The sequence below is a fragment of the Cryptomeria japonica genome, chromosome 1 (assembly GCF_030272615.1).
Source record: "Cryptomeria japonica chromosome 1, Sugi_1.0, whole genome shotgun sequence".
NCBI classification, from domain to species: domain Eukaryota; kingdom Viridiplantae; phylum Streptophyta; class Pinopsida; order Cupressales; family Cupressaceae; genus Cryptomeria; species Cryptomeria japonica.
Genome location: NC_081405.1, coordinates 260702871 through 260725646, shown reverse-complemented (window position 1 = coordinate 260725646; position 22776 = coordinate 260702871). Strand labels below are relative to the sequence as shown.

Below are 22776 nucleotides of genomic sequence, written 5' to 3'. Positions count from 1 at the left end.
CTACAATTAATCCCTCGTAATACCTGACCATTTTTTCTTCCAAAGGCCTGCATCCTCGTCTCGCTCTTTTTCCTTCACCACCACCGAGCAATCCAAAAAAAGGAAAGCATGTTCAAGTCGATAGTCAGGCAACAAGAGGCGACCGTCCAAAAGACGGAATACACCCTCATATCCACCGAATTTAAGGGTGTCCAAATTATTTCTAACTTCTTCAACCGTGGCCAAACGGTACCCATTTGGCATTGCATCTCTAAAATATAATATCTTGAACTTCAACTTGGTCGGCATGGTTTCCTGTTTCTCCTACACAATATTTAAAACAGTCAAATAACTTTGAACTTCAAGAAGAAAGAGCATGCTATAATAATATTGAATTTCACTCAATTAATAATAAGAACAAAGGAAAACTATATTACTACTCGATTTAGTATAAAATTTATATATATCTCTTCCGCGTTAGAAAAGAAGAGTAGCGGAGACGACACTTTTCATTCATGTAACATATTTTCGTCACTTTCAATCATTTCTTCTAACATTTTCTGGTGTCATTTCTTTCTACATTTCATAAATCTCCCTCGTCTAATATTTTCGTCACTTTCAACCATGAAGCGATATGACTAATGAATTAAAAGAGATCCTTAATCCAAGAGTCACAAGTTGTGGAAGATTTTATTATGATAAAAATACATAAATATATTAATGAGTTCACAAAAATAATGAAGCTTTTTAATTTTCAAAGATTAAATATAATAATAAGAGTTTAAAATCAAAATAATTCTATCATCAATTTATTTATTATTTATTAAAATATTTCACATAATGTAGAAATCCATGTTTTTTTTTTCATTGAGAATTAAACATAAGATCAAGTTATTATGTGTGTTATTTTTCTTCTTTCCATTTTAAATATGATTTTGTAAGCATATATACAGAAAATAAGTTTTTTTCTACATATAAAAATATTTATCTTAATAAGTTTTCAAATTGAAGTTTGGAAGCATAGATATGGCAATTGATAGCTTTTAAGTTATCAAATTGCGAAAATATTTTATTAAATGTTGTATAAAAGTATTCTTTGATGTAAAATATCAAAACGTTTGATTATATACTAAATGAAAAAAAAATTCTCCTTTAGAAATGCAAAGTGAGAATTATGTCAATTGTTATAGATTTGACAAAAATGATAAAAGAAGATATACAAATCCTCAACAAACATAGAGATCTAGTCTAATATTAAAATGAAAAGTAATGAATATTTGAGCATTATCCACCTATCTATAGTAAATGATGAATTAATATCATACCGAAATTCAAGACAATGCTAATGAAATGATGTCATGGGAGGTCTTGAAGTTAAAGTTTTGAAGTCTAGGTATGGTTTTCACATCCCCTAGGAACCCCTTTATTTTCTTTTGAGACACCTAGACTAGTTGTAATTTAGACTAGGGGTGGAACTTGTATTCATTAAATGTTATTCAATTAAGTGTATGTTTGTGTAGGCGTCTTTATGATTCAATAATTTTACTATTAATGAATGTTATTATTACTTATTTTATCTATCAAAATTAATGCATGAAATATGTTTTTGACTAGTTGGACTAATCACTAATTGGTGAATTTTGTAAGGAATTTTGTGGATATTCGATATTCAAGGTGCAAGGTTATCTAGATTGTGCTTATATTGAGAAAAGTTGAAATATCATATGGTCAATGCAATTTCAAGAAACTTTTGGGATTCAAAAAGTCAATGACAAGCAAGAAATGAAGAAGAATTATATATGGGCCTTATTACAATGGTGGGAGTGGGTGTGGGAACAAGGGAAGTTTTTTTTGCACTACACATTTCAAGAGTGTGGATGTTTCAAAATAAAAACACAATGGAGATGAGGATGGTGACTCTACAGATGTCGACCCTTTTGAGGATGAAGGTGTCGAAGATGGTGAATCGATTAATTTCCCCTTTTGAATACAAAGAGGATGGCCCTCTCTAGGTGTAGTCTAAAATAGAGTCTTGAGAAGAAAAAAATTGAAGCAACAAAAACCATAGTGAAGGCAAAGGTAGTCACTATTCCATATTCATCTTTTTTGGGCAATCGAGATGAATATTCTAATGAGGTAGAAGGTGATTGACTATGGTGTATTCCTCTTGCATGGATAGTGGAGACGGAGCTTTCAATGATGTTGAAGGTAATCGTGGAACTTACGTTGACAATTTCCTGTGAAGGATGAATGGTGCCACTATTTATTTGAGGTAAATAAGCTATATTTGGACATTCTCTTAGAGGCTCGATAGAAGTAGGTGCATGATGACATCAAGTAGTATTTGGATGTGGTCAAAATTTATGGGCTATGAAAGGGCCTCCTCCTTCTCATATTTGTTGTTTCAACTCTCCATCAAGCTCATCTTTTTGTGGCTCCTCCCCATGAGGTGGCTCACTTTGGGTTTTCTATGAGTCTAGATGAAGTGGGGTTATGGTTCCTATCCAAGTCCTAGGGGATTTTTATGCTCTATAAATAGAGATATTAAAGATTTACATAAAGCTATTTGTGAGGAGATTTCTTGTCGCTTTACACCTTTCTTTTTTATGTTATTTTTAATATGAGGTTTTGTTCTATTAATACAATAACTTTAGTTGGGAATGATTTCACCCAATAGTCTTACTCAAGTCCCTCTATAGCAACATCTCCATCTTTTGGTTGTGGTATGATAGTTTTTGATGATCTCTTCTCATCTTTGCATACTTTTGAGCTTGATACTATTATACAAACTACCCACATCAATGATGTCGATGTCGAGCATGCTAGTATGGTTAACACTGAAGCATTCCACAGCCATGGGGGCTTTAGGGGGCTTGGCAATCATCTTGTATCCTAGATTCTCCTCATTCTCACAATTAGAGATAAAACATAATTGGATAGGTGGAGTAGTAGCTTGCTATAAAAATAAGTTAAGATTTAATCTGATCAATGTATATGGTCCTATCCAGAATAGGGACAAAGCTCTGGTTTGGTTGAAACTTGAGGCCTTCCTTCATAATCACCCGAGTGAAGTGTGTATCATTGGTGGAGATTTCAATGTCATCACTAAGATAAAAGACAAAAGGGGAGGCAGTATCAAGCTACCCCCAACGGCTGTGGACTTCAATAATTGGATCATTAGGAATTCTCTATTGGAAATTCAGATGGCAGAGAACGCCTTTACATGGAACAATAGAAGGATAGGTTTCTGCAATATTGCGAAAAAACTTGATTTTTTATCCATGGAGGGCTTTTGGAGCTCAACTACACCATGGAAGCAGAGATCCTACCTTTATCTAGTTCAGACCACTTTCCACTTCAACTTAACATCTTGACAGACCACTCCCCTAGAAACTGCCCTTTCAAATTTGAAAGCATGTGGTTTAGGGATGATAACATCATCAACCTAATTGAACATTGGTGGAATGATTTAGTTTTCTCAGGCTAGAAAATGTTTATTATGGAAAACAAGCTGAAGCTTATCAAAAGGAAGCTCTTGGAGTGGAATAGGGAGAACTTTGGGAACATCTTTGACAAGAAACTCTTAATAGAAAAGGATCTTAAGGATGTTAACAAGGAAGTTCTTGAGAAGGGGATAGATGAACATCTCTTCCTTAAAGAAAAATCACTACTTTCTGAGTATGAAAAGATTCTATCAAAAGAAGAGATCTTCTGGAGACACAAATATCTCTCTCTCTCTCTCTCTCTCTCTCTCTCTCTCTCTCTCTCTCTCAAAAAATTAATGCATGGAATTATACATGGGCATTGTTGCAATGGTAGGAGTGGGTGTGGGAACAAGGGAAGTTACACATTTCAAGAGTGTGGATATTTTAGAAGAAACATACAATGGAGATGAGGATGGTGACAATACAGATGTCAACCCTTTTGAGGATGGATAGTGGAGATGGAGCTTTCGATGATGTTGAAGGTAATCATGGAACTTAATTTGATGATTTCCTATGAACTATTTGTTTGAGGTGGATGAGCTATATTTGGACATTCTCTTAGAGGCTTGATAGAAGCAGGTGCATGAGGACATCAAGTAGTGTTTGGATGTAGTCAAAATTCATGGGATATGAAAGGGATTCCTCCTTCTCATATTTGATGTTTCAACACTCCATCAAGTTCATCTTTTTGTGGCTCTTCCCCATGAGATGGCTTACTTTGGGTTTTCAATAAGTTTAGATGAAGTGAGGGTTATGGGTCATGTCCAAGTCTTGGGGGATTTTTATGCTCTATAAATAGAGATATTAAAGATTTGTTTGAATCTATTTATGAGAAGGTTTCTTTTCCTTCTACACCTTTCTTTTTTATGTTAGTCTTAATATAAGGTTTTGTTCTATTAATATGATAACTTTAGTTGGGAATGATTTCACCCAATAGTCTTACTCGAGTCCCTCTATAGTGACATCTCCATCTTTTGGTTGTGGTATGATAATGTTTGATGATCCCTTCTCATATTTGCATACTTTTGAGCTTGATACTATTATGCAAAATACCTACATCAATGATGTCGATGTCGAGTGCGCTAGTATGGTTGTTGAACACAAGTGTTCTATGTTGTTAAATTTGCCTTTTGGTGAGTATTGTTCTAATGATATTATCTCTATCTAGGTCATGGTTGTGGGGCATATATTCAAATTTCTATCCTTGACTCCCTTAATACTAAGTCAATTGTATGGTTTGAGATCTTGCTCAATGGGAGATTTTGTGGCAATCACACCAATATCAAGATGCTATTAGAAGATGAATTCTTTTAAAATAAAATTTAAGGGGCCGAGTTGAGGTATTCTCTTTGTTAAATAAAGTTTTCTTCTTTTCCATTTCTAACCTTGATGACTGCTCTTAGGATCTACTGGAAGGTCCTTTTTTTATGGGGTAAAATGGCATGTCTTAAAAATGGCCTCTTGGCTATAACAATTTAAAACAAGACTCCTTCAAATTTCCTATTTGGATTAGATTTCTAAATTTTCCTTTGGAATATTGGGATGAAGAGGTTTTTATGCTTATAGAAATTTCTTTTTTTGACAATACTTTGCTACTAATCAAATCAATAAAATAAAAAAGTGTTTGTTGTTTTCTAGAATCTATGCTCATATGTCTAAAAGAAATAAGACCCCTTCTAATATTAACTTTTCTTTCAAACTTGGTGTATGGGTGTATCAAATTAAGCCTGAAAACTATACTATGATCTTCCTCAATTGCTGCAAAGTGGGCCATGGTATTACAAATTGCCCATGTAACATGGAAAACCAATTTGTGTGGAGGAAAAGGGAACAAATGCATGTTGTTTTTGAAGCTATTTCATCTACTAAAACTCAAAAATTTGTTAATTATGAAGGGAATGCTCTTAACACTATAGATATCTCTCTCATGAGATCAAGTTTGCTTGATGAACCCACTTTTGGTCTTATGTAGTTTCCAAAAAAAAATCCTATTGTAAAACAAAAATTGTTCAAATAATCTAGATTTAAACAACCCTAAAGTGACTTGGTTGTTTGTTTGGGTTTGTAGTTTCTTTCTTTGTGTAACTTATCACATTTGGTCCTTTTAGATGCTTTTTTTTCTCTAATGTGCTTAATGCTTATCCTTCTTATTGTGTAAGGGTTTCGGCCCTTTTAAAATCCATGTTACCGTTAATAAAACAAAAAATGGCCTAACCATGGACTCCGCTAACCAAGTGTCAAATATATAGTATGTTATGAAATTATTTGTTTACCCATAAATTGCAAGGATTGTCCATATGATACATGTAACCTCAAGAACCTAGATTCTCACTCAATTGATACATTGATCACTTAAATACTTTTTGTTTATATTATTGAAGAATGATAATAATTTTGGTTCAAGTTCTAACAACCTAGGATATAGACCAATACTAATTGATTTTTATATATACAAGATTAAACATAAATGCATAAAGATGAATTAAAAATAAAATTAAATAAGAGGAATTTATTGATCAATAAGAAGAAGAAAATGAATAATAAATTAAAAGCACTATTCATTTCCATTGACCCATGAAAGATGGAAACATAAAAAATTAAATCCAAAAATAAATAAAGAAACAAATCAAAGAAAGAAGTGTGATAGGAAAACTGTAAGATAGGAAATGTTATGGCCTTGTTGAGAGGGATGATAAGAAGAATAAATGGCCTGATCTGTTTTACATGGAATGGAAATTCATGGGGGAATGTTATGCATTTTGGTGATAACCAATAATTAATTAGGCATAGAAGAAAACAAAAGGGAGAAATAAATGGGCATTTCACTAGTCAAAAGGGGCATCTTTTTCTCTATATGGAAAGAATAAAAGGTACATAAATATATATTTGTGCATTTGGTGATTAGTTTGAAGTCTCTCCAAGCACCAAGGTTTAGTTGAACACCTAGTTATAGGTTTGTTTCCTCTTCTTTTGCACTTCGTTTGAACAAAAAAGTGTTATTAGTACATAGGATATACCCTCCAATATTTAGGATATTGATTTGACTTGGTATTTAGATGTTATGCCTATAGAAATATACTTTATTCTTTGTTTCTCATTATTTTGGTTTTATTATGGTTTATCATTTGGAGTGATGACTAAATTGATGGTTTATTTGTGCATTAATTAAACCTAGATGTCATAAACACTTAGTTCACTTATTAGTGAGTTTCCTCACTCACCTAGTGATTTCTTAGGCATACTAATTCTATTATGGCCTATTTAGTGTAGTATTTATACTATTTAAAATCTTTAACTATAACAAAAAAAAATTCATCTTTCATTTGTATTATTTAATCTTTTTTACAAATCTACCTAGAAAAGGATGTACTCCACTTTATTGGTTCTAATAGAATGGATTCGACCCCTATAGGTTTATTTTAAATTGAAACCATCATTGTCCTATATCATTTTCCACTTGAGTATAATGAATATGGAAATTAAAGAAATAAATATTTTTTAACTTTCTATATTGTAATAACATCTAAAATGATTTGGGATGACCCTACAATGCAACAATTAGCTGCGAGCCTCCTAAATGAGAGGTCTTGGGTTTGAGTATACTTGTTTGGTTATTAGCACCAGGGAAAAGCTAAAAAATACCGCTTCAGCTCTGAATTATAAAAAAAAGACATCTAAAATGATTTACTATGTAACATCTATTACGGGAATTAAAATTAGGTGTGATATTGATACAGGTAGTTTAAATTATAGAATCTTTAATATATTTATATTATTTTAATATTAGGAAATGGTGGTTATTTTAGATGGAAAAATTGTGAAGAAAATGAGTACAGCTTATAATCTAACCAAAAGGATTAAGACAAGTAGGATCCACTCTAATATATAGTTATGAAATACTCATATTAACAAGAAACTATAATAAATCTTAGCATGATGCACTTTACCTATTAATGTCTAGATGAGTGGAGTGGAAAATTATCTAATTCAAGTCTCATTGCAAGTTAAATCACTCCACCATCCATTCCTTGTCATGCACTACATAGTTTTCATAGGATGAATGCTAGTTTATAAGGTAGACCTTAAGAATGTAGAGAATACCACGTTCCTCTTCCCAAACCAATCAAGTTTCAACATATTCCTTATATCAAGTCCATTTTTCTATTTTATAGAGCTATCCCTAATAATCAGTCTACCCTACCCATCTTTTGGATTATAGGGGAAAATGAAGCTTAAAAGAATAATAGAAAAATTAAGAGTGTAAGTTAATCCCCATGGTTGAATCCTTAACATTCCCAATTTTGGGAATTGGTTACCTAGATCAATAAAGCTAGGAAAACCTCCTTATGGGTCAAGGTTATTAGTTATTACCTTGTGCATGATATGTTAGTGTAATTGGCATCTCTTAAATATGCACCTTGAATGATGGGTAAGGATTTGCATCAACCTATTTGGATCACATTGCACCCTAGTTGAAACCATTAGCAAGCTAAGGTTGAAGAACCAACTTGTCAATAGGGAGAACACACAAGATATAATTTCTTGTAATAATGGAATTTTAATCAAATTTTAGTTCATACAAATATTTGTATTGTATAGTTTTCCCAATTAAAATACATGAGTTTATGGGCATCTCATTTTATTGAATTGATATGTACTACATAGCATGACTTAATATTTGAGTCAATTTTTTCTCAATTATATTGTTTGAGAAAATTAAATATGTCATCTATAAAAATTAAGTTTTATTGAATTTTAAGTTAGTTATGAAATTTAGTATCATAGCATATATTTTGACCTTGGGACAAGGGTGCACAAAGTTTTGTATGCTAATATCATTAGTTGGTTTCTTAGTCATAGGTTGTGAAAAACAAATGAAAAAAAAACTCAAGGAAACAACAACCTCAACATAATGACCTAGATGGTTCAAAGGAAATTTTTATGATAGTACCTAAAACTTAATATTGAACCACTAATAGTGGTTTTTAACCATCTTAAACTTAAAAAGGGTAAGGGATTGATTGAATCTTCCTAGAACTTGAAGCCACCAAATAAACATCCATGACCAAGTCCCAAGTCCAACCCAATAGGTATCTAATATTTCCTTTTTGTTTATGGATATAATGCACTTATATTTTCCAATTAAGTAATTATTGAATATAATCATATGCAAACCAAAAACTTTATAGCTGTGGAAGCCTCTGATAGGAAGACCTTAAAGATAATGAATCTCCCACTACATAACCAGAATACTATGTGTGTCAATGATACAACATTAAATAACCATCATCATGTTAATTTTCACCTAGTAACTATACTAATGAGAAAATATGAAAATATTTATGTTTTATCATGGTGACACTAAGGGTTTTAGTTGAAGTTACATATTTTAAAATGTTTCAAGGAAATTACTTACCCTTAGGAGTTTTTGTATTAGACAGGCCATGTCACTCTAAACTAAAACAATAATCATTCTAAACAATAGATTGTCCTCTTGCAAGTAGAAATAGTCAATGGCCTCTTCTTGACCGAAAACAACAATGTTATCCTGTTGTGATATCAAGATCTGCAATAGCTTCACCAAACACTACAATAACTTTATTTTATTTCCAATGCATATTTACTATGGAAAATACAAGCATACAACTAAAAAAACCTTCAATGGAAACTTAACACACACAATCTCTTAGAGATTAGAATACCCTCTTTTCTTATGAAATGATGTAACTTTTGATAACCTTTATACAAAATAAGTTAGAAATGAAAAAGACAACACCCCTAGAGCACTCCCCTAAAGTATAGTTAACACCAAATAATGTCACTCTTCTATTTCATATATTTCATAAAATTGCATCCATTCTCTTTATTCTTAACATTTATCTTGAATACAACATCAATCCCCAAGATTGTAGCTTCCTCATACAATAGCAAGCCAAAAATCTCCACAATAAATACTTCCCTCTAATGATTTTCCTTTTTTCTAGAAATGGATCCACACTTCTTCATCTAGAGTGATTTACTACAACCATTTTGTTTGTACATCTTTCCTTCTTCTAAAAAATCTAGTGATCTCATCTTTTCAACTAAGTGATTCCTTGTAAGATTGAATCTTCTTAGACTAATAACTTCAATCAAATATTTTTAAATGGCTTCATTCAACACCTTGGTACATATTTTTGGGCCTACAATATATCATATTGGTAGCCTCAGCCATGTGATCCATTTTGAGTACAAAGTTTCTAATACTAAGTTGTTTTGGTAGCCTTTCTAACAATTTCAACAATCTCTTCAAATTTTCATCCCCTTCCTTTCTTTTCTTTTGGTACCTTGACACTTGATGAATGAAATAATTTCAATGATCATATTTAGCATTATTAATTTTACTTTGACTGATTGTTCCTAGACAAATCCCTCTTAAACTTTGATCTGATTCTATGATTGTGGCTAACTGCTTCAAAACCACTCTATATCCCTTTGCTTGTGTAGTAATATGCACTCCCTTAGATCTTTCCATCTTTGATACCAATTGTAGGGAAATAGAGGGAGGTGAAATAATAGAGAACAAACATAATATTTACATTGATTAGAGAAAATAATATGGAGACTTTCCATCTAAGATTTAGCTCTTACATTTTGACTTGACAGATTCCACCAAACACACTACTTCTAATAAACAGATCTATAGAGATGGACTCCCAAAAGAGTGAGTAGAAATGCAAGCTTATTGGCAACATATATATATATATATATATATATATATATATATATATATATATATATATATATATATATATATATATATAGATAGATAGATAGATAGATAGATAGATAGATAGATAGATAGATATAAGAGGTGTTATAGATGGGTTTGTAGAGCATGACAAACACATGGGTTACTACCAAACAATAAATTTGTTAATAAGAACAATCCTAGAAAAGTGAGTAGAGATAATTAGGATAAGTCAAATCATCAAGTTTTTATGTATTAAATGTTTCAACCTGGTTTATTGTAGGATGAGCATGTGAATGAATTTAGTGTGGTAATTATGATTAATAAATTTCAACACTCCCCCTTAATCACAACTAAAAATTCCAATTTCCTTCTTGACTTATTACATTGATGTTTTGGCATCTTATTCTAGAGATCCTACCTAGGAAATTCCATGATTCTATTGGGATGATCTAACCATGAGCTCTTGCCCGCTTGGTTAACAGTCCATTTTAGTTTTAGTTGTGATCCACTCAATTTTTCTGAACACCTCCCATTGAGTTAGAATATTGGTGCATGGGGATTCTAGCTTCTTTTTATGTAACTTTATTAAAAATTATTATTGCATCCAAATAAAAAGTGATCCATCTATCAAGATGCATGGGTAATCAACCACTATACTCACTATTTATGTAGTAATCCTTTTGATCTACATGGTTCATCAATATGTGAAACTCTCTTGCAAATATTACCTTGGTCCCATAGTTTAAGATTACACTATCTCATATTCTCCCCTTAATGAAATATTGAACTTTTCTAATTCAACAGCAAGCTTACATAATTCCACAACTTGATTGTACATCCTCTTTATGCATAAGAGGATACACACTACATGATTATCACACTAATCCACGTAGGCCTGACTCAATAGGCTTACAAAACACTTGGGTAAATTAAATTCGCATATGGCTAGGTTTCCATCTTTGGGCCAAAAATGAACTCTAGGGTGTTGGGTACAATTGATCATGCACCCCCTATAACAAATTAGGTATGAGAATCATTGGAACAAACTTTTAGGTTTATATTTTAACATAGGTTACTAGAAATGAAACATTTTCCCAAAATACAATCTCATTACCTATGCCCATTTACATCTCAATATAATTATGCATACTTTTTGTTTTCCTCCTATCCTAGAGTTCTCCTTCTTTAGCTATGGTTGGCTCTTATGGATCTACTCAAACATTTGTAAATCCACTTACCTCCAATCAAAAACCTTCAAATATCTTTATTAAATTGAGATTCTTCCTTGACGATGGTTGAATGATGGTAACAAAATATTTAAATGAACCAAAATAATGACCCTTGTAAACAAAAGATTGTCCTCCATCAAGAAAGTGTTATCAGTTGCATTTTCTTGACCAAAAACAATGATGTTATCCTATTGTGATATTAGGATCTTCAATAACTTCATTTTATTTATCATGCAACTTTACTATGGAAAATGCAAGCATATGACTAAACACACCTTCAATGACAACTTAACACATGCAATCTCTTAGAGATACACAATACCCTCTTTTCTTATGACATTAGCTATGTTTTGACAACTTTCTATACATAATAAGTTAGAAATAAAAAAGACAACACCACTAAAGAACTCCCCTAAAGTAGATTTAACACCAGAGAATGTCACTCTTCCATTTCGTTGATTGGATAAAATTTTATTTAATCTCTTTATGATTAACATCTATCTTTTATACAAAATTGATCCCTAAGACTACAACATCCTCATAGAACAATGATCCAATAATTTACACAATTTTAATACTTCCCTCCAACAATTTTCCTTTTTGCTATCAATGGCTCCACTCTTCATTATCTAGAGTGATGTACTATCACTATTTTCTTTGCACATCTTTCCTTAAAAAAAATCTAGTGATCTTATCTTTTCAATTGGGAAATTTCTTGTAAGATTGAATCTTCTAAAACTAATAGCTTCAATCAACTATCTTCAAATGGCTCCATTCAACACCTTAGCAGCTTGTCTTTTTTTTTTAATCCACTTATTCATATTTTGGAGCCTATAATATAACATAGTTGTAGCCTTGGCCATGTGATCCACTTTGACTACAAAGTTTCTACTACTTATTCCTTATTACTTTTAGTGACTATGGTAGGAAAAATCCCTCTTAAAATTTGATCTACTTCTATGACTATGGCTAACTACTTCAAAACCACTCCATATCCCTTTGCTTGTGTAGCAATATGAACTCCCTTAGATCTTATCAAAACCTTAGATCTTTTCAACTTTGATACCAGTTGTAGGAAAATAGAGGGAGGTGAAATAATAGAGAACAAACATAAGATCTATATTGATAAAAGTAAACTATTATCTAGACTTTCCACCTAAGATTTAGCTCTTACATTCTAACTTGACAACTTACATCAGAAACACTACTTCTCCTAGATAGATCCGTAGAGATAGACTCACAACAGAGTGAGTAACAAGCTTATTGACAATAAATAGGAAAATGAACTTCTTCATATGGGATTGAAGAGCATGGGCAGCACATGAGTTACTACCAAACAATAAATTTGTTGATAAGAACAAGCCTAGAAAAGTGAATAGAGGTGCTAAGGATAAACCATACCACTAAGTCTTCATGTATTCATTGTTTTAGTATGTTTTGTTGTAGGATGAGCATGTGAATGCATTTAGTGCAGTAGTTTTGATAAATATTTTTCAACATTCCCCCATCACAACTACCAATTCCAATTTCCTTCTTGACTTCTTTCATTGATATTTTGGCATCTTATATCTTCTAGTTCTAGGGATCGAGCCTTGGAAATCCCATAATACTATCGGTATGCTCTAACAATGAGTTCTTTCCCACTTGGTTACCACTCCATTGTAGTTTTAGGTGTGATCCACTCATTTTCCCTCAACACCTCCCATTAAGTCACAATATTGGTGCTCGAGGATCCTAACTTCTATTTCTATACCTATAGTAAAAATGATTATTACATCCATATAAAAAGTGATCCATCTATTGAGATACATGGGTGACCAACCATTATACTCACTATTTATGTAGGAATCATTTTATCAACGTGGTTCATTGATATGTTAAACTCTCTTGTAAATATTACCTTGGTCCCATACTTTGAGATTACACCATGTCACATTCTCCTCTTAATCAAAGATTCATCTTAGATAATTGCACAACTTGATGCCACATACCTTCTATGCATAATACACACTAAATTATTGTCACACTAATCTATGTAGGCCCGCCTTAACAGGGCTTACAAAACACTTGGGTAAATTAAATTTGCATATGCCGAGGTTTCCATCTTTGGATGAAAAAAGAACCCTAGGGTGTTGGGTACAACCAATCTTGCACCTCCTTCAAAAATTTGGTGTGATAAGAATTGCATTAAACTTTCAATTTTACCTTTTAACACAAGTTACTAGCAATGAAACATTTTCTCAAAATACAAGTTCATTACCTATGCCCATTTACATATCAATATTATTATATGCATACTTTTTGTTTACCTGCTATCCTAGAGTCCTCATTCTTAGGCTATTGTTATCTCTTTTGGATCTAGTCAAACATCTGTAAATCCTCTCACCTCCAATCCAAAAAATTTAAATATCTTTATTCAACTGAGATCCTTCCTTGACAATCGTAGAATAATGGTAACAAAATATGTGAATAATCAAAATAATGACCCTTGCTCCAACAAGCAGCTCTATCGTCAATGGCCTCTTCTTAACCAAAAAGAACTTTTTTATCCTATTGTGATATCAAGATCCTCAACAACTTCACCAAACACTACAACAACCTTATTTTATTTCTCATGAAAATTTACATCGAAAATGTAAGTATGCAACTAAACACACCTTCAATGGTAGCTTAACACAAGCAATCTCTTAGAGATACATAATACCCTATTTTCTTATGACATATTCTAACTTTTGTCAGCCTTCTATATAGAATAAGACATAAATAAAAGGTTAACACCCCTAAAAAAGTGTTAACACCAAAGAATGCAACTCTTCCATTTCATAGATTGCATAAACTTGCATCCAATCTCTTTATGCTTAACATCGATATTTTATACAACAATGATTACTAAGAATACAACCTCCTTAGATAATATGATCCAACAATATCCATAATGAATACTTCCCTTTAGTGATTTTCCTTTTTGCTAGTAGTGGCTCCACACTTCATCTAGAGTGATGTTCTATGATCATTTTGTTTGTACATCTCTCCTTCTACAAAAATCTAACGATCTCATCTTTTTAGCTGGGCAATTTCTTCTAAGATCAACTTTTCTCAGACTAATAGCTTCAATCAACTATCTTTCAATGGATTCTTTCAACACCTTAGTAGTTTTATTTCTACTATCCACTTTTTCATTTTTTGGGGTCACCTACAATATAGCATAGTTGTAGCCTTAGCGATGCATGTGATTTACTTTGACTACAAATTTTTTGCTACTAAGATTTTTTAGTGGCCTTTTTGATAATTTTAGCAATCTCTTCAAAAATTTATTTCCTTTATTTCTTTTCTTTTGGCACCGTGACACTTGATGATTGAAACAATTTCAGTGATCATATTTGTCATTCTTGATTACTTTTAGTGATATTGGTTGGACAAATCCCTCTTAAACTTTGATTTACTTCTAACTTTGATTTACTTCTATGATTGGGGTTGACTGCTTCAAAACCACTCTAGATCCCTTTGCTTGTGTAGCAATCTGTGCTCCCTTAGATCTTTCCAGCTCTAACACTTGTTGTACAAAAATAGAAAAAGGTTGATGTTAAGGAACCTATATTTCCTTTATGTGTTTTGATGATCCCATCATATATAACTTCCATTTGAATACTTAGATGGTTGATTTCATTGGCCTAATAAATTGTAATAACAATAGTACCTTCTCAAATCCATCCTAAATAGAACACATGGTTATAGAATCCTTTCCTTTGAAACCTCAAAGTTTTTTCTTCCAAATGACAGAAAATAATACTTTTTAAAGTGGATTTCTTTCCTCCTCCCAAATACTTCAAGAAACTTGAGCTCTTAAACTAGCTAGTTACTCTTATATATACTCTACAATTCTAGGAGGCTCATCTCTTAAGATCCTTTCATTTTCTTAAAAACACTCTCATGATGGAGTCACACTCAAACCAACTTTGATGCCCTGATAATATTATGAAAAATAACAACAATAATATCATTGAATAAAATATATTATTTGAGAGAAAATTATTATACATTTTTTAAAAATTACATTTTATATAATCTTAATTCCTATAAACTTCACTCTAAATTTGACAATTAATCGAAACTAATTTAACACTTAATATTTAAACTGAACATCTCTAAAACTCTTAATCTAAGAAACCTCCTAAACTGCAAGAATTTATTTCTTAAGACAAACTACTCACTACCACACAATCTAACAAATGAACAAGATTTTTTCTCAAAACAAAAAAAACTAATCGAATTAAGTTAGCATGAATTGAGCAACTCAAAAAGCCACTATCTTCAAACATAATCAGAAACAATTTGAAATTGCAATGTATCTAGAAATAAACATGGCAGCTTGAACAAGATTAAACATCTATTCTTCAAATTCCTTTATTGGATAGTACAAGTTTTAAGTCTTATATATTTATCATAAGCATAAGAAATGAGGGCATTCAACTTCCCCATATTTACTGCACCCCTATTCCTCCTCTTGGAATGTTTTCTATGATTTCTTTACCTCTCCATTCCTCCATGCTGCACCCTCTAACACGTAAGGACAAAACGGAGTTTCTCCACGCCTCTCTTCTAGTTCCACGTAGGATGCAGATTTATAGTAGTTATTAATTAACTGAAATTCATGTTATATTTTGAATTTCGATTAGTTACATTCTAAATGTTGGAGATACAATAGATTAAAAAACATATTGTCAGATTTACATTATTCTATTTTTTTTTAGAATTAATTAAATTAATCTATTGTATTTAAATTATGTAAAGTAATAGATAGGTTATATGTTACTGACCCAAAAAAAATAGATAAATTATATGTTAGAATTTTTTAGTTAGGAGAATTTAGATTGTTAAAAAAATATCAATGATATATATCTTTTATTCTTATAGTTGATTGTATACTGGATTTGTTGAAAACATCATATAATTTATTTTAGTCAAGTGAAACGAGACAAGGTAAGTGATTGCAAATTCTTTCCTACATTGCAATCAAGTTTATAAACATGGTTGTATGGATGTCAGAGACCCTTGAATCCAATTTAAATATTTGAAATTGAAATGTGTTGCTAAGACTTTAATTAAAGCTGTACCATGAAAGATCCTTCTTAACCACCAAATTATCTTGGCTACAACTAGAGGTCATTAAGATGAGATTTACAATTATCAAAAAAGATGATTCATGTAAAATTATTTTAGTTCAAATTTACCTATTAATAATATAGTAAAATATTTATAAGACATTCATAACATATAAACTTGAGATGGTAGTGCTCTCATGAAGAATTTACTTTCCTTTAACAATGTCTCCTACCATGGAATGCAAATTTCATTTAATGGATTCACCCCTTTTGAAATTATGACACCCTATTAAGTTTGAATGGAAATTGTGGCACTCAATTTTGTTCTCTTTCCCTCTTAGTAATAGCGACTAACAAATCATAAATGTTGAATTCAACCTTCTTTATATTAAATCTGTCAGTCAAAATACAACACAGAGACCATGATAAATTCAGTAGCATAATAATAACAGATAGACATTGTCATTACTCTAATTTAAGCTTTGGAAAAAGGTAGAGAAATGCAAAGAATGGAACAGAAAATAGGTGTAAAACAGCAACAAAAATTGTAATTCTCCTTCCATGAGGATTGAAACTGTTTAGAAGATGGACATTAAAACAGCAACAAAAATTGCAATTCTCCTTCCATCCTTCCTGAACTCCCAATTTCCTAACCAAGGGTTCTGCTCTACTCATCCTTACATACCAAAATTATTGGGTAGGGTCTCAGACGACATAATTATTCTCAATTTGGAAGAATTGCGAAAGCAAAAGTTATTATGGCTTGCACATCGATTGAAAAAATATATTCTGATATAAACTTTAAAAGAGATAGTAAGAGTAAGTAATCATGTGATTCGACCTCAGAGTTGTAAATGTGGAAGCCATAACTTTTTAGTCTGTCGAGGAATATTTTTTTCATCTATGTGAAAGCCATAACTTTGACTTTCTAAATTTTCTCAAATTGAGAATAATTATGTCGGCTGAGTGGAAGCATGATTACCATAAAGAGGCCCCAATATTCCATTCTATGCGCTGCTTTGCATTTTACTTAAAATAATATCAGCTACGCCTTTCTCAAGGAAAATGAACGTTCTGCGTTAATAAAGATTAATTTAATAAAGGTATATAATTTATTATTATAAATTATTTTTGATTAATTTTTTTTAGTTGTGAGAGTGATAAATAAATTAATCAAATTAGTGAGAAATATAAATTTTAAATTAATCATGGTTTGATTAGTGTAAGTGTTTAATGAGATTAATCAATTGAGTTCAGTGAATTAACGACATGAATGTAGGATGGGCCCAAATAAATATTTTTTTAATTTACTTATCTAAGGTTAGACTGTAGAAATGATATCGATTAATTGAATAAATAGTCCTAATTTATTTTATTAATGTTGGAGGAATGATTAGATGAATAATTAAATAATAAAAATTCTATAATTAACGTTAGGAGATAAATTAAGATAATTAACTAAATATATAAAATCTATTTTGTTAGTTCAAAAGTGATAATGACAATTAGATTGACAATAACAAAAAATTTGGAAGATAATTTTAGGTGTCTACAAAATGTATGGGAAAGTGTGTGGACATAGATGAGATAAGGCCCAAATGCATGAATGCAATATGTATTGTTTCAAGATTTCAAAGTAATCCTAAGGAAAATCATGAATTAGCAGCGAAAAGGATTTTTCGATATCTACAAGGCACAACAAATCTTGGTTTATGGTATCGTAAAGATGAAAATTTTGATTTATGTGCATACACAGATGCAAATTGGGCAGGAGATGTAGATGACAAAAAGAGCACCACCAGTGGAGCATTCTTTCTTGGTAACAGATTGATTTCATGGTTGAGCAAGAAATAGAGTTGTACATCATTATCAACAACAGAATCAAAATATGTTGCAGCAACAACTAATTGTACTCAGGTATTATGGATTAAGCAAATGTTGAAGGACATAAAGGTAAAATGCAAAGAACCTATAATCATTTACTATGATAATATGGCAGCAATTGATATATCTAAGAATCCGGTATTTCACTCTAAAACTAAACATGTTTCTATCAAATTCAATTTTTTGAGAGAGAATGTTGAAGCAAAAGAAGTGAAATTGGTTTATGTGAATACTAAAGAGCAGATTGCAGATATCTTTACTAAGCCTTTGCCTAAGGAAACTTTTGAATATCTTAGAGAGAAGCTTGGGGTTATACCCTCACCGGTAGAAACTTAGACAGTTGGAGAATGGCATCAGACCAACAGAAATTAACAGAGAAACCTTTTTCCGGCTTTGATGAAGGAGAGCTACTTCTCATGGGGAGTAGTTGGCTATAACTATTGGTTTTGTGTTCTGGTATTTGTATTGCTTTGGCATTTGACGTCAAAGGGGGAGAGATATCTATGGAAAAACACATTATCTTTTGGAGAGAGATTACTCATTGGGGGAGTAATATTATGTATTTTGATTTCTGGTAAATTGATCTCTTTGGAAGATTGTTGGTTTTTGATTTTTGGTTTTTTTTCATCTTGTGTTTCCATCAATGCCAAAGGGGGAGATTGTTGGTATTATGGATGTGTTGTATTGGTTTTGTCATTGATGTCAACACTTGTCAACTCTTATCAACACCTATCCTTCTAGAGATGTTTGGTTATGTTCACCGGCATTTTCAATGACTTATGCACAGTCACTGGTATTTGGTTCACCGACAGGTTATATTGTTCACCGACACAGAGGATGACTTGTTATCATCTAAAGATTACTTTGTTATGTCGAAGACATGGTTTGAACACTTGGTTTTGGTGATTTGGTTATTGGTCTAATCGAGTTTGCATATTTGTTATTACCGGCAAATTGGTCTAGGTTATGGACCGACAAGCGTTATCTATTCCAGATCAGCATGACACGTTATGGGGATGATTTATTGATTGGTTATTATTGTAAATGCATTAAGCCGACATGATGCATCACATCTTAACTTATTTGTAATTGATTTAATTATAATATTCTTAATAAGCCGACCTACACATTTGGTCTTAGGTTTTGGTATATGTAAGATCTCATTTGTGAGATTAACATAGTAGTGGAAGAGGAATGTAATAAGGTATATGCGAATATAAGAAGAGATACTCACGCAGACATCATTTGAAGATAAAAGGAAGGTTTTAAAGAAGACAATCAGATCTTAACCGATACTGAATCCAGCATATGAAGATGCTATTTTGAGTAGTACATTATCGTTGGATTTAACCATCCAGTTGTAGTCAGTGTAACTCTCATTTTGTGATTGAGTAGTGAGCTCAAGGCACTTGGCCTTTCTGCATGTGCAGACCCCATTTGTACACACATGTACTATCTATAGTAGTATCATTTGATTGTGGGTAAGGTTTCCCACCATGGTTTTTCCCCTTACAGGGTTTCCATGTACAAATATATGTGTTACGTGTTGTGGATGTTATTTGTCTTTTTGTTTCATGCATTAAACTTTACCGACACTGTAATTAACTGTTAAACTGTCAACCGACATTAAGTTTGGTTTATCGGTATCATGCATCAAGTTTGATTAAGTTATTTTTCGATTAAAATTAATAGACAACTGATTCACACCCCCCCACCTATCAGTGGCCTCCGAGTTCTAACACATAACCCCTCACTACTTATCATTCACCGAAGAAGACAACATGTCCTTGCAACATCCTCATAATGCTCCCTTGCATATTGAAGTCCTCATTCATAAGATGCACGTTAAACATGTCCTAATAGTTGGTGGAGATGGCTTAAACATTTGCTCATAGAGTCTTGTCCGTGCTCTAGGTTATTTAGAAGATGCAATTGATCCCCAGAAAAAGATCACCATCAAAGCATATGATGAAGAAGAGTGTTCTTTTAAAAGAACTATGATATTACCCATCAGAGTGGGACCTTTGCAGAAAGACACAGTGTGCCAAGTTATAGACTTGGACTTATCATACAACATACTCTTGGGAAGACCCTAGATACATGACATACAAGATGTTCCATCAACATATCATCAGTTCCTAAAATTTCCTTACAATACGTAGGAAATCACAATCTTAGCATATTCAAATCCATTCCAATACTGCAGTAATGTAAAACCAACTCAAGAAGCCATTGTTCCTCATAATAGGGAGGCATCATCTTCAAACACACAATCCAAAGAAAAACCATTTGCCTCAATTTTGTCAAGTATGGAAAAATAAATGCAGTTAAGAGATCGAGTGAACAGAAAATATTCACTATCACAACTACCACTTTCTCCAAAATCCTATGGAAAACCATCAAATTCTAAACAACCACCAACTGTGAAACATCTTCCAATATTTGATGGAGCATTTGTTAGTGCTAGGACCTTATCAGAGGAAAGAAAAGACAAGGATGTGCTATGATGGCTATACAAAGATGAAGAAGTCCAACAAAAGATCAACAATGTCAGAATACCCTACTAAAAAGTATGGAAAAGGATTTAACATCCTTCATAAAATGGGATACACTAGAATAGGTCCTATAGGAAAAAGAAAAGAAGGTATCTCAGAACGTATCCAACCTAATACTCAGCAGACTACAGACAAAGCATGCTTAGGGTATGACAAGTTACTCTATCAGAGAACACATCCTCTAGCCAACAATAAGATGAATATGAAAACACACAAGAACAACTTGCAATTGAAATGGAAGAAACAAGTGCCAAGCAACGAGAACAAGCAAGCATGAAATGGCAAAAGAAGCAAGCTTCTGATCAACAAGAAAAACAAACTAAATGCACCTCCCAAGCATCATTAACTCTCAATCAAAACAAGCAAGAACCTAGTACAAATCAAGGAGAGTTGATAACAAGGTTGACAGAACTCAATCTCAGTCTAGAAGAAGTTGAATATGAAAGAAGAAAATATATAGCAAAGAAAACAAATCAAACGCTATATGAACAAATCTACAGATTGCAAGCTGCAAGTGAGACAAATTCTAATGAATGGGAATGGGATTCCTATCATTCTGAAGAATCAGCAAAAGAAAATTTCTTTGAAGAAGATGTAGGAGTCGATGTAGTCCATATATATGTAGAGAAAACATTAGGAACTAGCCCACTTGAATTAGAATCACATTTGACTCACTTGGACTTAATCGAGGACGATCAGGAGCTCCTTGCGCAAGATCATTCTGACGAGAGTACCATTCTAGACATTGACATACATATTGAAAACTTTGACAGCTCTATCAAGACCCTAAATATCCTTGAAACATCTCAACCTAAAGACCTCTTATGTCTAATCCACCCTGAACTTATTGATTGGGAAAATCAAAGACATACTGCCATTGATACCTTTCCTAATGACCATGACATATCCTTATATCTTAACACAATTGAACCCACAACTACATTAACTAGGTGTTGAACACTATATTTAAAACAAAAAAGAAATCTTCTCATGAGCGTGAAAACTAAAGAAATTATTGGCCAAGATATCATATCGAGCATCTCAAAAAGAGTTTCACCGAAAGAATGTTTTCGTCGAAATGGAGTATGACGTGTAAAGCGCTATGCAAAATGTTTTCGGCAGAATGCCACTTTCGATAAATGAAGGAAGCCGCTCATCGATACTCCAGTTTCATTGAAAAGCAAAAAGGCAGAAAGCAAAAAGTGATTTCGAAGAAATACAACTGCCGAAGAAACTCATAAAGCATTCATCGAAATGCAAATCTCATCGATAACATTATATCGAACAAGAACAGAGGTGTTTTATCGATAAGGGGGATATCGAAGGAAAAAGACTTTCGAAGAGCTTGCATAAACTTTCACCGAAGAACAGAACTCATCGAAATTTGATTTCGATGAAACTTGCAAATGACTTATCGAAAGAAAGTTCATCGATGAAAAGATGATTTCGATGAGTCTTGAAAATGGCTTTTCGACATTGGCTATTCACCGAAAAAGTGATATCGAGGGAAGTGAGCTATCGATGAAAGATTAAAACATTCGACCGAAGACAAGGGTTTCATCGAAAACTTGACTTACGATCATTTTGGTCGAACTGTACTTCCCGCGAAAGAGTTAAAGGCCCAAGTGAAGAATGTCACATCTGCAATTAAGTTTAAACATTTGAATAGCCGTTGTAGACACAGAGACATTAACTGTGCACAAGTTGCCCATGCGGTTACAGTTGAATTGATCGAATCTTCATAAGAGCCAGATTGATGCCCAGAGACTGAAAATTGCGAGGAACTTGCGAAAATTCGTGGACGACAAT

The 22776-nt window shown here is 32.4% G+C and overlaps 1 protein-coding gene across 7 annotated transcripts in view; it reads right to left on the bottom strand.

Annotated features, from left to right (window-relative positions):
• The window catches only part of LOC131073782 (uncharacterized), a 69742-nt gene that overhangs the window by 6172 nt on the left and 40794 nt on the right, over positions 1-22776 (bottom strand). For all 7 annotated transcript variants that reach the window (XM_059217068.1, XM_059217064.1, XM_059217059.1 and 4 more), the window contains one exon: positions 24-303. In XM_059217068.1, the coding sequence (XP_059073051.1) occupies positions 24-288 (265 nt within the window). In that variant the 5' untranslated portion in view covers positions 289-303. The remainder of the gene's footprint in view (positions 1-23; positions 304-22776) is intronic.